Source organism: Peromyscus maniculatus, chromosome 16 (genome assembly GCF_049852395.1).
Source record: "Peromyscus maniculatus bairdii isolate BWxNUB_F1_BW_parent chromosome 16, HU_Pman_BW_mat_3.1, whole genome shotgun sequence".
NCBI lineage: Eukaryota > Metazoa > Chordata > Mammalia > Rodentia > Cricetidae > Peromyscus > Peromyscus maniculatus.
This window is the reverse complement of record NC_134867.1, coordinates 3,056,692-3,075,222: the sequence shown is the minus strand read 5'-3', so window position 1 is coordinate 3,075,222 and position 18,531 is coordinate 3,056,692. Positions and strand designations below refer to the sequence as shown.

At 37.9% G+C, this 18,531-nt stretch overlaps 1 protein-coding gene across 6 annotated transcripts in view; it reads left to right on the top strand.

Annotated features, from left to right (window-relative positions):
- Positions 1 to 18,199, top strand: part of Sim1 (SIM bHLH transcription factor 1) — a 79,773-nt gene extending 61,574 nt beyond the window's left edge. For all 6 annotated transcript variants that reach the window (XM_076552339.1, XM_006983743.4, XM_076552338.1 and 3 more), the window contains 2 exons: positions 10,058 to 10,457; positions 12,583 to 18,199. In XM_076552339.1, the coding sequence (XP_076408454.1) occupies positions 10,058 to 10,457; positions 12,583 to 13,313 (1,131 nt within the window). In that variant the 3' untranslated portion in view covers positions 13,314 to 18,199. The remainder of the gene's footprint in view (positions 1 to 10,057; positions 10,458 to 12,582) is intronic.
- Positions 18,200 to 18,531: the final 332 nt, after the last annotated feature.

The window sequence follows — 18,531 nt, the reverse complement described above, 5'->3', positions numbered from 1 at the left end:
CATTGATATATTTTTCCTCAACACTGTCATATTTTTTAAACCAACCTATATATTTTACTTATTTATTTTTTAATTTTATAATTTAATTTAATTTTGTATATCAGCCACGGATTCCCCTGTCCTCCCTCCTCCCGCCCTCCCCCAAAGCCCCCCCATTCCCATCTCCTCCAGGGCAAGGACTCCCCTGAGGATTCAGCTCAACCTGGTAGATTCAGTCGAGGCAGGTCCAGTCCCCTCCTCCCAGGCTGAGCAAAGTGTCCCTGTATAAGCCCCAGGTTCCTAACAGCCAGCTCATGCACTGAGGACAGGTCCCGGTCCTACTGCCTGGGTGTCTCCCAAACAGTCCAAGCTAATCAACTGTCTCACTTATCCAGAGGGTCTGATCCAGTTGGGGACTTTTCAGCTATTGGTTCATCGTTCATATGTTTCCACTAGTTTGGCTATTTGTCCCTGTGCTTTTTCCAATCATGGTCTTAACAATTCTCAATCATATAATCCCTCCTCTTTCTCACCGATTGGACTCCTGGAACTCCACCTGGAGCCTGGCTGTGGATCTCTGCATCCACTTCCATCAGTCATTAGATGAAAGTTCTAGCATGACAATTAGGGTGTTTGGCCATCCTATCACCAGAGTAGGTCAGTTCAGGCTTTCTCTCAACCATTGCCAGTAGTCTATTGTGGAGGTATCTTTGTGGATTTCTGTGTACCTCTCTAGCACTTTGCTTCTTCCTATTCTCATGTGGTCTTCATTTACTATGGTCTCTTTTTCCTTGTTCTCCCTCTCTGATCTTGATCCAGCTGGTATCTTCCACTCCCCTAAACTCTCTTTCCTTGGATCCTTGCCCTTTATTACCCCTCCCCCTCACGTCCAGTTTGCTCATGTAGATCTTATCCATTTCTCTGTCACTGGGGGATCCCTGTGTCTTTCTTAGGGTCCTATTTTCTAGGTAGCCTCCCTGGAGTTGTGAGTAGCAGTCTAGTCATCCTTTGTTTTACATCTAGTATCCTCCTATGAGTGAGTACATACCATGTTTGTCTTTCTGAGTCTGGGTTACCTCACTCAGGATGATTTTTTCTAGATCCATCCATTTGCCTGCAAACCTCATGATGTCATTGTTTTTCTCTGCTGAGGAGGAGAGTTCCCCTTGCTCCACATCCTCTCCAGCATAAGCTGTCTTCAGTGTTTTTTATCTTAGCCATTCTGATGGGTGTGAGGTAGTATCTCAGAGTCATTTTGATTTGCATTTCCCTGATGATTAGAGATGTTGAACAATTCCTTAAATGTCTTTCAGCCATTTGTGCTTCCTCTGATGAGAATTCTCTGTTTAGCTCTATAGCCCATTTCTTAATTGGACTGTTGGGAATTTTGATGTCTAATTTCTTGAGTTCTTTATATATTCTTGACATCAGCCGTCTGTCAGATGTGGGGTTGGTGATCTTTTCCCATTCTGTAGGTTGTCACTTTGTCTTGTTTGACCATGTCCTTTGCTCTACAAAAGCTTCTCAGTTTCAAGAGGTCCTGATTGATTGATTTATGTCTTTCAGTGTCTGTGCTACTGGTGTTATATTTAGGAAGTGATCTTCTATGCTAATGCCTTCAAGACTACTTCCTACTTTCTCTTCTATCTGGTTCAGAGTAACTGGATTTATGTTGAGGTCTTTGATCCACTTCAACTTAAGTTTTGTGCATGGTGACAGGCATGGATATATTTGGAGCCTTCTACATGTTGACATCCAGGTATGCCAGCACCATTTGTTGAAGATGCTTTTTTTTTCATTGTATAGTTTTGGCTTTTTTGTCAAAAATTATATGTTCATAGGTGTCCGGATTAATGTCAGGGTCTTCAATTCAATTCCATTGGTCCACATGTCGGTTTTTATGGCAGTACCAAGCTGTTTTTATTACTGTAGCTCTATAGTAGAGCTTGAGGTCAGGGATTGTAATGTCTCCAGAGGTTGTTTTATTGTACAGGATTCTTTTGGCTATCCTGGGTTTTTTGTTTTTCCATATGAAGTTGAGTATTATTCTTACCAGGTCTGTGAAGAATTGTGTTGGTATTTTGATGGGGATTGCATTTAATCTGTAGATAACACTGTCATATTATTTTACATTATGGTTATTGAATGCCCTGTGGTATATTTATTTACATTTTACTGATTTATGTTATTGCTACTGTAATCAAAATTTAATTTTGATACAAATATAAGTTCATATGAAATTGAAGCATGTAACTGATAAAATTGTAAATTTATGTATGATTTTAGTAGAATCATCACACATATTTATAATTGTGGTGATGATATATTGTATATCCTAATAAACTTGCCTGAGGATCACATGACAGAGCCAGCCACTAGATTAGACATAGAGGTCAGTCAGTGGTGGCACACACCTTTAATCCTATTACTCAGTAGGCAGAGATCTGTCTGGATCTCTGTGAGTTTAAGGCCACACTGGGCTACAAGAGATTGATCCAGTATAGGAGAGAAACAGAGCCAGGCAGTGGTAGCACACACCTTTAATCCCAGTACTTGAAATCTCATGCCTTTGCTTGGGAAGCTCACACACCTTTAATCCCAGGAAGTAATATGGCAGGGCAGAGAAAGGTATATAAGGTATGAGGAAACAGAAACTCACTCTCTTTAGGCTGAGGATTTTGTAGAAGTAAGAATTAGTGGCTGGCTTTTCTGCTTCCTTGATCTTTCAATTTTCACCCTGATATCTGGCTATGGGTTTCTTATTAAAGACCATCTAAGATCTGAACAACATATAATGATAAACTCTCACTAAATTGCAGTACATTATCATAACCATGATATTGCATTGTTATTGTCAAGGCAGAGAAGATTTTACTCCACAAGGATCTTAGAAGTTTCCATTTAATAGTCATAGCAATTTTTCTTTTGTACCTGGTTTTGTTCTTGAACCCCAACAAGCACCTATAGATTTCTATATCTATTTTTAATCATGTCATCAATAATGTTATATTGCTGTATCTATTGCCTCAGACCTATAACCTCAGCAGTTCAGGAAGCTGAAACAGGAGAATTGTAAGGTCAGGACCTACCTAGTCTAGAAAGTGAGCTCAAGACCAAACCAGGAAATATGATGAGAACTTGTCTTTTTTTTAAAAAAGAGCAATAGAAGGGCTGGAGATATAGCTCCTGGCATGTAAACAACCCTGGATTCAATCTCCAGTTCTGAGAAAATAAAATAATACCAAAGAATGGTATATAGTTTGAATTATACAATCTTCTAAGGTTGACTCTCTCTGTCCTAAGCATAACTCTTTGGAAATCTATGTTGTTGTATGTATTAATACTTCATTATCTTTTATTGCTGAATAATGTTTCATGGTAGAGATATACTACATTTTACTTAGCTATCTATAGTCTGAAGGATCACTACTTTGTTTCTAGTTTTTGACTATTAAGTTAGGGCTAGATTATTGATACAGCTCAGTCATAAAATGATTGTCTAGCATTCTGAAAAAAAATAAAGAAAGAGAAACAAAGCTGGTATAGAAACTTCAAAAGAAAAACCACACCAAACCAAAACCAAATAGACAAAGGATTTTAATGATAGTTCTTCAAAAAAGAGACCTATACTTTCATGGAAATTTTCAAGATCACTGATCTTACAGAAATGCTAATGAAAACCTCAATAAAATACTGCCTCACACATTCATTACAATGGCTGCAATCAACACATGGGTGTGCATGTGTACATGTATATACACATACATATGCACACACGCACACAGAGGAGGTAGCAAGTGTTGAGTATACAGAGATGTTATTACTTTGGGGTTTGTGGTGTTGGCAGGAATGCATGATGTCTGTGGCTGCTTTGGAAATTTAGTATGACAATTTCTTGAAAAATGAGAAGTGGAATTTTCATATAGCCCAGTAGTCCCATTTTGTCCTACCCCCAACTGAAGTGAGGTCTATATAGGAGTTATTGGGCCCTAATCGGAGATCTCTGTATACATATGTTTATTATAACAGCTTATCAACAAATGGGAATGGGCCAAGCCCTCAGTACAGGAATGGATTGGTAAAACATATCATATAAGCAAACATTCAACCATTATACAGCTTAAAATGTGATGTATTCTACATTATGGATAAACCTGAGGGCATAAAGTCAAATAAGCCAGTTAGAAAAAGACATGTTTGAGATACCTATAACTGTCGAGCTCATAAAGGTAGAAAGTAAAATGTCAGTTGCCAAGGGCTGGTGGGAAGAAGGAAGGCTGATTTATCACTTGGTGGCTAAGGAGGCCAGCTTTCCAGAATGACCAGTCCAGAGATGGTGCTACCGACACAGCATTGTGAAAATTCACCTAAAGTATTCACTTAAAATTTGGTAACATGGTAAGTTCTATTCATTTAAAAATAATTTTAAATAGAAGAGAATGATGAGAGAGAGCTTGGAAATTGGGTGTGGACTGTAGACGTTCGTGTGCAGGCTTTCATATGAATATAGTTTTCACATTGTGGGGGAGGGGAAGGCCCAGACTGCATATGGTAATTGTACCTTTAGGTTTTTATAAAGCTTTAAAAACTGTTTTTTCAGAGTGGCTATCTCCTTTAACATTCCCATTAGCATTGCATGTTTGACCTTGTTTCCTTTCATCTTTACCAGCATATGGTGTTATGTTATTGCAATTTTAGCCAACCTGATGGACATACTATGATAAATCACTGTGGTTTTAACTCACATCTGCCTAGTCACTAATGTTGTTGAACATAGTTTCATATGATTGTTTTCCACCTGAATATCCTATCTAGTAATTATCTTCTTTAAATGAATTGAATATAGGGATAGATGTAGAAAGTATGTTTCAACAGTAGAGAGGACACCAAATTAACTTTTGTACATGTAAAATAATACAATTGAAAGAAACATCAGAGAAAACCTCATGTAATGCAATGTATCATTTTACAGAAGAGGCTAGAGAAGAAGAAGTCATTTGGCCAAGGTTACCCTGGAAGTTACAGTAAGAATGAGTGAGGAAATAAGTCTGTCTTCTCTACCAAATGCCTCTTCCATTAAGTGAGGCAACTCTGATTTAGCCTTTGGTAGAATACTGCCATCAGGTCCTTTTCCTTGTTAAAAGAAATTAAATCATCTGCCCAAGACCTTGTAAATGTAAGGAGATAGAAATGGAAAAGTAGAACTGAGGTAGACCAGAGGCTTTCTTCTACAGCACTCTCTGTACCCAGAACTCACTGCAGTCATTCTCTACACCCCTTTCTGTCTTTCCCCAAGTATTTGACTTGAAATATTTCAAATCACCAATGCAAGTGGTCAGCAACAAATTCATACACATACAAATAGCATTATATGAAACCAGCAGGTTAATTAAAGAAAAATAGTCCAGAGGCCATAAATCAAGGTGGAGGTGGGAAGGGGAAATGATGTAATTGTAGTAATCTCAAAAAATAAAAATAGTTCAAAAAGTTAAAAAATATTTCATATCAAACAATGAGGTTTTAGTATTCACAACAATGTTTATATCCAGTACAATTCATTTTAAGAAGTAAGTGTGGCTAGGGATGGTAGTGCAAGCCATTAATCCTAGCACTAGGGAGGTAGAGGCAAATGGATCTATGCGAATTCAAGACCAGCCTGATTTATACAGTAACTTCTAGGACAATTCAGGCTATACAGTGAGACTCTATCTCACAAAACAAAACAAAACAAAACAAAACAAAACAAAACAAAACAAAACAAAACAAAACAACAAAGCAAAGCAAAGCAAAGCAAAACAAAACAGCACATACACACATAAAAGCTAACCTAAACCAGATAAAAGAAGAGAAGTAACTATGGATCTGAGCTTTATTTTTGTGTGCTGGTATAAGTTCACACATTTTCCTTAAAAAGCAAACATTTATATCTAGACTCCATCTGTAGTGTCAAAGCAGTTTAAGTTCATGGTCTGAGTGATCAGCCACCCTGCTCTGCCTGATTCAATGTCTCAGGGCAGTGTCTTTATTGTTTTGCTTTCCAGGCTATTGACAAGAGGCTTCCTTCAGATTCTTTTCCAGTGCTATTGAAATATGTACCTCATGTATGCCCAGGTTGCCTCCTGTTGGATTTTCTTCATGAGCAATTCATAGACTATTCTCTGCTGTGATATTACTTTCCAATATACACTCAGGGAAAGCCTCTCCCACTCAACAGGGCTCAGAAATCTTGACTGGAGCACTTCAAAAATAGGTCTAGTTTATACTTTTATAAAAACAAGTGATGCATGGACAACTCCCTGCTTGGAACAGTACGGATAGCTGAGCTTCTCTGAGGCAAGCATTGCTGAAGAAAACACAAATTCAGTTCCCCACTCAGCTAGACCTGGATGTGTTAAACTTGCTTTGCTGAAAGAGAACTTGCTGTCTTGTGGAAAGAGGCTGGCGTGACTAGGAGAAAAGGCTTGTGGCAGGTGGCAGTTGTGATGTAGGAATTAGAACTGGGGGTGCTTTGGTGTCTTCCATCTACAGTCCTGCAAGGAGATTAAGTTGGACTTTTTTCTGTTGTTGTTAATGGAAAATGCAGATAGCTCTTATGTGTATTTGGAAAATAATTGAAATAATAATTTAAGAATGGTCATGGGAAGAATTTTGAACTTGGAATTTGCATTTAGGTTCGTCCTGAGTGTGACATCTATTAACATAGTTTTTGGTTGCTTGACAAGAACCTGGGTACTTCATCTCTCTTCCCAAGCACCCTGGGTAGAGTTGCCTACTTGTATTCAAGTGGGAAGAGTCAAGCTCAGGGTAGGCCTGGTAGAAGGTGGAGTCTTTGCTTTGTTCTGTGAAAGGCCCAGCACATGTGATTTGTTCAACCAACTAGTGACAAAGGTAGTAGAGCCCAGATTCCCTACCCCGTCATGTAGTAGGTAGGCTAAGAGAGAAAACGTGTCGTGGACTTGCTTTCAACATTGGTTTGTGTTTTCTCTTATCTCTTTCTATTCTCCTTTTGTTTGTGTATGGTGTGTGTGTGTGTGTGTGTGTGTGTGTGTGTGTGTGTGTGTGTGTGCATGTGTGTGTGGTCAGGTGTATGTGCAGGTATACATGTAGGTTAAGGGGACAGTCTTGGCTGTTGGGTCACACATTGCACCTACCATCTTTTAGACAGAGTTGTGTTTGCTTCTGTGTGCTGAGATATCAGATACATACGGCTGCATGTCTAGTTACATGAGTTCTGGAGAATTCTAGCTCAGGTCCTTATCCTTGTATGACAAGCACTTTATCTACTGAGCCATCTCCCTAGCTCTCTCCTTTTTTTCTTTTCTTTTCCTTTTATTTTATTTTACAATACCATTCAGTTCTACATATTAGCCATAGATTCCCTTGTTCTCCCCCTCCTGCCCCCTCCCCTTCCCCCCAGCCTATCCCCCATTCCCACTTCCTCCAGGGCAAAGCCTCACCTGAGGACTGAGATCAACCTGGTAGACTCAGTCCAGGCAGGTCCAGTCCCCTCCTCCCAGACTGAGCCAAGCGTTCCTGCATAAGCCCCAGGTTCCAAACAGCCAACTCATGCAATGAGCACAGGACCCGGTCCCATTGCCTAGATGCCTCCCAAACAGATCAAGCCAATCAACTGTCTCACCTATTCAGAGGGCCTGATCCAGTTGGGGGCCCCTCAGCCTTTGGTTCATAGTTCATGTGTTTCCATTCATTTGGCTATTTGTCCCTGTGCTTTATCCAACCTTGGTTTCAACAATTCTCGCTCATATAAACCCTCCTCTTTCTCACTAATTAGACTCCCGGAGCTCCACCCGGGGCCTAGCCATGGATCTCTGCATCCAGATCCGTCAGTCGTTGGATGGGGTTTCTGGCACAACTGTTAGGGTGTTTGGCCATCCCATCACCAGAGTAGGTCAGTTCCAGCTGTCTCTCGACCATTGCCAGCAGTCTACTGTGGGGGTATCTTTGTGGATTTCTGTGGGCCTCTCTAGCACTTTGTTTCTTCTTTTTCTCATGTGGTCTTCATTTACCATGGTCTCCTATTCCTTGTTCTCCCTTTCTGTTCTTGATCCAGCTGGGATCTCCCGCTCTCTTTCCCTCGACCCTTGCCCTTTATTACTCCCACTCATGTCCAGGTTGTTCATGTAGATCTCATCCATTTCTCTGTCATTGGGCGATCCTTGTGTCTTTCTTGGGGTCCTGTTTTCCAGGTAGCCTCCCTGGTGATGTGAGTAGCAGTCCAGTCATAGACACCTGATCCTTTAGGGGAATGGTTTAATAAAGACATCCCATTTAGGATTGAGTGCTCCAAAGTCTCTTACTCTCTACACATTGTCCAGTTCTGTGTCTCTGCGTTAGTTCCCATCTACTGAAAGAAGCTTCTTTGATGATGGCTGAGTGTGACATTGATCTATGGATATACCAGAATGTCATCAGGAATCACTTTCTTATTGTGTTTCTTGCTATGGTTGCAAAATCATAGTTCTTGGTTTTCCCTTTGGCCTGGGTCTATGCAGTCTCAAGTTCTTAACTACCCCATCAGTGTCAGGTCTGGGTTCCAGCTCATGGAATGGGCCTTAAATTCAATCAAAGAGTGGTTGGTTACTCCTACAACTTTGTAACACTTTTGTACTACTATTGTACCAGCATATCTTATATGCAGGTCACTGTTGTATGTTCCAGGAGTTGTGGCTGATGTGGGTAGATGATTAACTTTCTCTTCTGGTGGTATTCAGAGTACCTTCTTGTACCAATTTTAGTGGCTTAGGGGGACTCTGATACTGAGCACATTCCTTGGGAGGTTGTGAATCATTTTATATTATTTATTTTTTACATTCAAATTTTTATTGTTGCATGCACATTGTTGTGCACTTATGTGTATAGGTATAATATGCATGTGTGAATGTAGATGTGCATTAGCTACACTGATGGGTACCACCATGAACATGTGGAGGTTAGAAGGATAACACGTGGGAGTTGTCTTTCTTTTCCTGCTATGAAATTTGGGGACTGAATTCAGTTCTAGGCAGCAAATGATTTTACTCACTGAGTCATCCTGCTGGCTCGAGTTTTACTTTTTGTTTCAGTATCCAATGATATAGTTTGGAGAAGATGAGCAGCAGAATTCCAACAAAGATAGATGACCTGTGTTCCTCCCATATGATCCTGTGTGTAACTGAACTTCAGAAGCCTATCTATGAACAAGGTTTACATGGGAGCAAGACTTTGAAAGTTACATTTGAGTTAGGGAAGCATTTGGTAGCTATTCTGTTATGTACTCACCATGTACCTGACACAGCTTTCACAGAGTTAATGGTTTAGCAAAATTGTTCAGGGTGGAGAGAGGGCTCATTGGTCAAGAGCTGATATTACTCTTGCTGACTGAAGTTTCATCTCCAATACCCATGTTAGATGGCTAACAACCACCTGTAATTCCAGTTGCAGGGGATTCAAAGCCTCTGGCCTATGTGGGCACTCACACTCACATCCATATACTCACACATCCCCCCATACACAATAAAAAATAAATAATTAAACAAATAGAATTTAACAAAATGATTAAAGCTCAGGACCTTGGTACCTTAAGCTATAGTTTTTAATCTTATTTTAAAAAAAAACATGAAAAGCAAACTGATATAAGATAAGAAAATTTCTTGGACTCTTATTTAGGGAAGTTCATTTGGGTGGTGGTTAAGAATTTGGCTTTGAGTCTTGGTTTTGTTATTCAGTCCTCCCTTGTGGTCTTGGCCAATTATTTTACTCTGTGCCCTACCATCCTTATCGACATCACTGAGGACATTGATATTACATTGAAGGGTTATTAGAACTAGCTGGGGTAATTCACTCCATTTAGTGCCTAGGACTTCGATGTTGGCTATTATTTTTTATCTCTTTCAACAGCCAGGAGTATTTTCTGTATGGGTATTAGCTAATTAAATTATTCAAAGTTAATGGGTACCTTAGTGATACAGTGAGTCTTTGACTGCCTCAGGCCTACGTGACCTTCAATAACTGCAGGATAAAGGTTTAAAAAAATTTAATCTAATTTATTTATTATTGATATTGTCCCCTTTGGTTTCAGTATTCGGGATTCCACACTGAAAGATCGGAGTCTGACCATGACAGCCAGTGGGGTGGAAGTCCCCTGACTGATACTGCCTCCCCACAGCTCCTGGACCCAGAGAGGCCTGTTTCTCAGCACGAAGTGTCATGTGCTTACAGGCAGTTCCCAGATCGCAGCTCTCTCTGCTATGGCTTTGCCCTGGACCACTCCAGGCTGGTGGAGGACAGGCACTTCCACACTCAAGCCTGTGAGGGGGGCCGCTGCGAGGCAGGCAGGTACTTCTTAGGAGCACCACCAACTGGGAGAGATCCCTGGTGGGGCTCTCGAGCAGCCTTGCCGCTTACCAAGGTTTCCCCGGAGAGCAGAGAAACCTATGAGAACAGCATGCCGCACATCACCTCTGTCCACAGAATCCATGGTAAGAGCTTGAGGGGTACCAGGTCCCCAGCAGAAGGCTGTGCACTGGAGAGACTGACCCCAGTGATTTTCTGCTTTTGATTTACAGAAACCCACACCAGTGGGATTTTAAGAACTAAGTTCACGCAGCTTAAGTGTATTTATTTTGGTAGTGTTAGCATATTTATGACAGATGAGAAAAAAATTTCTCATTTTAAAAACTATAAAGAGTAGAAATTAAACATCAGCAATTTATGAATCTGTTGAATTTGTAGCTGTATTTAGAGTTTTCAGTGTCTTCTCCTAGGTATCCTCTCAGCAGCTGTCTATCAGCAAGGGCATTGTTGCTGTGTTGGACAGGGCAGTCTTTGCTTAGTGGACTATGGCTTTGTGCAGACGTGTATAGCTTCTCTGGGAACCAAGTCCCAGTACTGCCTCCCATCACCATGACAAGCAAAATACTACCTTTAAAAAGGTGGAGAGGGCAGTGGTGGTGCACGCCTTTAATTCTAGCACTTGGGAGGCAGAGGCAGGCAGATCTCTGTGAGTTTGAGGCCAGCCTGGTCTATGGAGCAAGTTCCAGGACAGCCAGGGCTGTTACACAGAAAAATCCTGTCTCGAAAAAACAAAACAAAACAAAAACAAAAACAACAAAAAAAAAAAGGAGAAACCATCTGGATTTTCACCTTGGGATAGTTATACAGCTTTACCAGCCCAGAGAAATGGACTAGTGTTAAAACTTTGATAATGGGTAATACTTTCTTCAAACTAAATTATTCTGTATATTACAAAGTAAATTAGTTTGGTAATTACTTCTTAAAAAAATGAGTTAAGAGTCTATCCTGATCATTCAAAGTACAGCTCTAGGCATGTCTTTGATAATTTCCCTATTTTATTAAAAGTCAGTGACATTATGAAGGCCCTGTTAATTTTCTCCCTGCTCTTAGCGTGAGAAATGTGCTCGATCATGTCCTCATCACAATGTCCCCTGGCAGACACTTCCATGAGCAATTTTAACTTCTTTCCATTGTTGCATTTTATTTTTCTGCTTTTCTTTTGAGTAAACAACCTGTTAAGAAACAAGGAACATTTTGGTAGTCTGGTAATGGAAACCCAGGGCAAAGCACAATTACTTGCTAGATAAAGGTGAGAAGCAAACCTATATGGCTTAACCTATATGGCTGGAAGAAAATATTAGAAATAAAACAAGAAAAGAGGAAAGGAGCAATGGTCTGTGTGATATAGGACTCTTCTGCAAAATTAAGCAGTTTCCATGGTTCCTATGTCTCTGCTTTCTTTTAGTTTTACACTTTGTATTTTTTCAGACCAAGAATAATTCAGTTTCTGAAATATATTTTGAATACATTACTCTTCAGTGTTAGATCTGCCACCTTGGTTAAGAACAAATTGTTATAAAAATGTCAATATTTATTTATTCAAGACTTTGTTTCAATAATAATAGGAGTTCTGTTTCAGAAATAACCAAAGTTTCCATTGTTACATCCAAAGCTAATATGTTTACCCTACTGTTGGTAACAAAGTATTTATACTTTTAGTTATGACAACATATCTCTATAGCTATATCATCTATCCATCCACACACCCATATACAAGCATTTGTACCAACTCCCAATTTTTTAAAAAAGCTAACATTAGAGCTTTAGTGTAATCTCATTTAAAACAAACCAAGAATTATTAAAAATTTTCAATGACTTTTTAAAAAATATAATAGTTCAGCTTATACAATTGTCTTCTTTAAATGCAACTGAAAACATTCTAATAATAAAAACAAATTGTATTCACCTTCCTCGTATTATTTGTAGATGTGTATGTCCAATAACATACATGCATAGGGAAATATGAATGTACTTTACTGTTTTACTAATTGACATTCACAACTCATGAATGAAGTTTATTTTCTAAGAAGCATTTTATAAATGTTATCTGCAACTGAAACCCATTGATTACATATGAATCCAACATATATCTGAATTCTTGTACAAATGTCAATATTCTGTCATATAGGCCTGTTTCTATTTCCAATATTGCATTAAAATGAAAGATGTAAGTTTTTTTTTCTAGAAAAGAAATGCACTTGTGTGTGTGTGAACTTTGACATTATCTACTTTTTAATTTTTATGACGTAGGTCGAGGTCACTGGGATGAAGATAGCGTGGTCAGCTCTCCAGACCCTGGGTCAGCCAGTGAATCAGGTGACCGATACCGCACCGAACAGTATCAAAACAGCCCACATGAACCTAGCAAAATTGAAACTCTCATAAGAGCCACGCAGCAGATGATTAAAGAGGAGGAGAATAGATTACAGCTAAGGAAAGCTCCTCCAGACCAACTGGCGTCCATTAATGGAGCTGGGAAAAAACACTCCATCTGTTTTGCAAACTATCAACAGGCCCCACCAGCAGGGGAAGTCTGCCACAGCTCTGCTCTTGCCAGCACTTCACCATGTGACCATGTCCAGCAGAGAGAGGGAAAGATGCTCAGCCCTCATGACAATGACTATGACAACAGCCCCACTGCACTGTCTCGGATAAGTAGTCCCAGTTCTGATCGCATTACAAAGTCCAGTTTGATCTTGGCTAAAGACTACCTACATTCAGATGTGTCTCCTCATCAGACAACAGGAGAGCATCCTGCCATTTCTCCAAACTGCTTTGGCTCCCACCGGCAGTATTTTGATAAGCATGCCTATACATTAACTGGATATGCCCTGGAGCATTTATATGACAGTGAAACTATTAGAAACTATTCCTTGGGCTGCAATGGCTCACACTTTGATGTAACTTCCCACCTGAGGATGCAACCAGACCCAGCCCAAGGACACAAGGGGACATCTGTTATAATAACCAATGGAAGCTGATGTTTTTCTAAGATATTTTGTTTTTTCAAGGGTCTCTGAAACACATTTATAGTTTAATACCCCATTAGTAGCATTTACTATTCCACGGATTGTTAGAAAGTCTAAATTAAAGTTTCTGGCTATTTGACATGAGTTCCTGTGGGGGGGGGGATACAAAACAAAAACAGTACCAACATTCAGGGTTATACACAGATAATTAAGCTAAAATGAATATAGAAATTGCCCACATATTATAGCAGAACCATAATAGATATATTTGAATTGAGAAATACTAATGCAAATTAAGCATATATGCCACTTGGAAGGGCTGATGAATGAAAACATTGTGTCGTGACAATCTAATAGAATTCATACACATAGACCTTATGCTACTTACAAACTGCTATGTACACTTCACATGCATAAATACACAAAATGGGTACTTTTCCTTACCTGTCACATAAAGCTTCTTAAGGAAACACCAGTTCTCAAAATAAGTAAAGAAGAGAAGGGTATGTCTTGTAAACTTGTTTCTTCTTCTTCATGGTTTTAAACTACTCCACCCATTTGGTTCATTAGAGAAATGGTGCTGGTTACAGTACACAAGTGTGTTTTCACCTGGTGTCCATTACAAGCAGTCAGGAAGCAGTAATTTTCCACTTTACTTTTGAGTTAGACATGGACCAGGATTGGATTGACACAACAGTAAGGATCTTTCTAAGCCACAGCATTGAAATGTTGGGAGACATGTAAAAAACATAGCCTACTCAATTGTAAGTGGTTTAGTGAAGGAAAGGGCAAAGCAGTGTAGAATGATACTAAATCTCAAAACAACTTTTGAGACTGAAACAGGTAAACAACATTTTGGGGGCTAGTGTACAAAACACACAAGTCAGAAATTTAAACCAGTTTACCCAGACAAAATGCTGATAACTGCAAAAGTAACTAAGGAAGTTCTGTAAAGTACTACAAGACAACAGGATAAGTGTTTTAAAACATTTGAAAGCACAGATACGACAGTGTGTCATATGTGAAAAGCCTCTTGAGAGAGAGTCTAAGATAAAAGCTTAGGCAGATAGACAAGTGCTTCCAAAGGTGCATGGGAAATTCACATGGAAAAATGTTGACTTTCTTTGCTGTTTGTAGACACTGAAAACAACATACTTGCTCCTATGTCCATGTAAATAGTTCAGTAAACTAGATTCTAAGATCTCTGGGTTTCCATTCTGCTCTTTCCTGTCACTTAATTTTGGGATCATAGATACATCACTCACAGTCCCTGCATCCTGGTTTTCTGGTCTGAAAGGCAGCTCTTGTCTATGGTTCTGTGATTCATTGGTGGAAGTAAACTTGTAAACAGTTAAATCTCTGTTATGAGTTTTTAAGATTGGTAGTTCTGGATTTTCCATACATTCAGAGGTCTAGATACTTTGTTACTTAGGTAATGTGTGGTCTCTTTCAGGCAGGAGGAGTTATAGTCAATTCTCTCTTAGATGCAGCCAAATGTAGATGGTAGAAATTTATGAAGTGGAAGAAAAAAAAAGTAAGATTTACTTAATGCACTATTCTCTACTATTCAAAGAAAAATGACATGTTTGGTTAGAAAAGTTACATGCATAATATTTTTTCGGGATTCACATGCCTGTTACTTTTGCCATATTTAAGGGGGAGAATGTACTGGAAGGACTTGATGAGTATGAAAACATTACATGGTATTGGACACTCAGGGATTCATACTGTATTTTCATCACTCAACACAGTCATTTGGTGACAGTCTGTATGACAGGAAACTTAGAGTTGAACATTGGGTTGTTTGTACATGAGGCTACAAAAAATTAACTACTGCAGTATAACAGAATAATATTATCAATGAAAATGAAGAAAGGTGCAAGTCAGTGAGAAAATAGCGTATGTACTTAAATATACTTTCAAAAATGCTGAAAGGACAATGAAAACTAAAATTTGAACTCCATAAGAGAAATATTCAGTAATTTTGAGAAAATTATTTCTGAGAAACACACAGGACAGATGATTTGGATAAAATTTCAACATGAGAAATGTTTTCAGAGTGGTGATGGTTTTGCAGAATTCTGTAGACAAGACACAAATATTTGATAAATATGTATTTTGGGCAGAAAATCTATACAAGTAAGTTCTATTGCTGGGTATCAGAGGTACCTTCTGTAACAAATAGAAAGAAGAACCTAGGAATTTGAACTAACACTAAAGAGAAGATTGTCACTAAAGGAATTCCAGTTGAGTTTTTGATGTGGAGGATAACTTATACAAAAATAAATTGCGGACTCCACAGACAAAGCCTCATAAGGAAGAGCAATGCTTCCCAGAATGCCAGAACAAATATTTTTCAAAAAAAGACAGAATCTTCTAAATTATATTTTGGTTAACAATCTTGGTAGATTGACCCATTTAAAATACATTAGCCATTTATTTAATTAAACAAATGTCAATTTTGCAGTGGCAATTTTATAATATTGCATATAATGCCTCATAGACTCACAATATATATATCTTACATTGTTTTGCAGAATGGCATGATTATTTAAATGACTCAAAATTAATTGACCTTTTACAACTAGGTGACTTCTTCCTGTTCATATAGATACATAAAATGTATTTGTAATTTACATTATTTTGTTCTCTACAGGAACATATTTGCTCATAAAGAATTATTATCTGTGTCTTAAAAATATGGGGTGTAAAATAAACACATTCCCAGTAACAAGCAATTAAAATTAAATTAGTTTTATTTTTAATCCTTGATTTTTCCCATCTTTGCTAAAAAATTGAAAGCCTGAGAAGCATGTTCCCTTCTATCACTTTGGGAATTCATAAAAATGTTACATCCATTTATATCACTACAACATGCACAATTCATCAGTTTCTAAAAAGTCAATTTTATCTGGAAATAGTAAGACTATCTCTGATGCCCATTTCCTTTTTTTACCAAGATAAAATTTAAAACTGTATATGACCAATGAAATATCTATTTCCCCAATCTTCCTTGTGAAAATTCTGTTAAAATTATTATTGAGAACATACAGTTGATATATTCTTTTTGGATGTATTTTTAAGGTCAGAGACAATGTAGATCAGACATTTATGTATGCTCTGGCTCCACAAATCTTTTGACATCACATGCAAAATCTAATGTGACAGCATTTCTAAATTGTACTTGCCTGTATAAGACACTATGTCAAAACTGATAGGACATTCAAAACCAGACAGGATGTAATAAACAATTTCTTCAGTGTTCATACAGAAAACTACTTATTATTTTCTGATTCTAGTTTATAGGGCTGGAGTATTCCCAGCAAATAGTATTCTTAACGTCTGCACCCTGCTGCCACATGCTGCCTTTGGGCAGAGAATCTCACTTAAAATAAGCTTGAATGATATCTCCTTAAAAGAATAATATGTTCCATTTCCATTTCTTTTTTTATGTGGACTTTAATCCTAATATGAGATTATTTGGAAAGTATGAATAGATATTTTTAAATAAAATGAAAGCCCCCCACAAGATCTAGATCACATGATAATATAGCTGGAAACACTCTGAATACAGACTTGCTGTTTCATAACTCTGTCTTTTGCTCAGTATCTCTCTGTTTGTTTCTCTCTCTCAGAACCAGTTAATCACTAAGCTATTTGTATGATCTATTAGTGCTAGCAGTAATTGAGAGTGACAGAGTGAAAGCTGAAGACTTGACTGGGAATCACTTATCTTGCCTGGAATAGCTTACACTGTGGTACAGTCCTTCTTGTTAAAAAAAAAAAAATCGAATGTCTGGCTTTGGTTTCTTAGTTCACTCAAATGATAGATGTAGACACATATCCAGTTTTCTGAATGACTTAACAAAGAATGTAAGTCCTCCAAATTAGTAACTGAGCGTTCATGTAAATGTCAGGTTTTTGTGAGTAAGGATTTCACTGTAGGTAAAAATCTGTTGGCTAGCTCTTACTGTGAAAATATATGGTGGATAAGACATTCTAAATTTTAATTGAGTGACAGAACAGCTGTGGATACATGCAAGTGTATCATAAATAGGAAATGTTCTTGGGGGAAAGTTTTGAGTAGTGTTTATTTCTTGTGCACAAAGGTTGTACGGGTAGTGCTTACATTCAAAAGGTAAGATGACACTCAATTCCATATAGACATTTGTTCAGCGTTCCTTCTCTAAGACTGTGCACTGTGCAGAAAATACACCACACACACACACACACACACACACACACACAATGACTTTTATATTACTTTGAGAATTTATAAATGTGCTATCTCCAATGTGAATGTATGATGATTCATACAAGAAATTCTAATTCATAATTTTAAGCTAATCATTGTAGTTTTATTTACTGGGATTTGCTGTGTAAACTTTGCCTTCATAAACAAGGAAAGAGGTATGATAATCTTAGACACACCAGATCATATTAAATTTCTACCCAATAATTAAGATGTGTTTACATTTCAAAAGAAATGAAATTGGCATGCACAAATTTTTCCAATAATTGTAACTTCTTTTCAAAGTAATAGATTTTAAAAAAAAAAGAAACAAGAGGCACTTCAAGAAAGATAAAATATTTTATGCTTGTTTTTTGACTGACATGCTATAAAAAGGATTATATTTGTGAGAGAAGATACTGGTTCAAAATACCCTCTTGCAATGTATAGTTTTTAGTGATATTGTAGTATAAACTTGTAATTTGAACTTTTACTTTGGAATGTAAAGTAGAAAATAATAGCTATGTCAATGATATCTTGCAAAGTGTTTCCATTTATAATTATTTATATTGTAAATAGCTTTCTGAAGTAAAATTGAAGTTAATGTCCATAAAATGTATTTATTATGTGAGGAATTTTTGGTTTAAAATATAGTTACCAACATGCAGTTTGAGTCTGAATCATTCATTCAAAGAAGAATGTTTACCGGACAAAGCACATTTGTCAGCCAGGCTGGTGCTCTACAGACAGCCATTTTAGCTCTTGATTGAGTTATGTTGCTCAACTCTCTACAAACACACCATGCACAGAGACCCAAGAGCAGAAGCTTGTGCACATGCAGAAACTACTCCACAAGGGCTCTGTTTTGTTAGACCCCATGTTAGACCTCATGTGCTTTGAAGAAAATACAAATTCTTTAAATAATCATAAAATGGAATATTTCCTGCCCTATCCTAGGGTCTAGATTGGAACTACCATCTAGCTTTTGTCATTTTACCA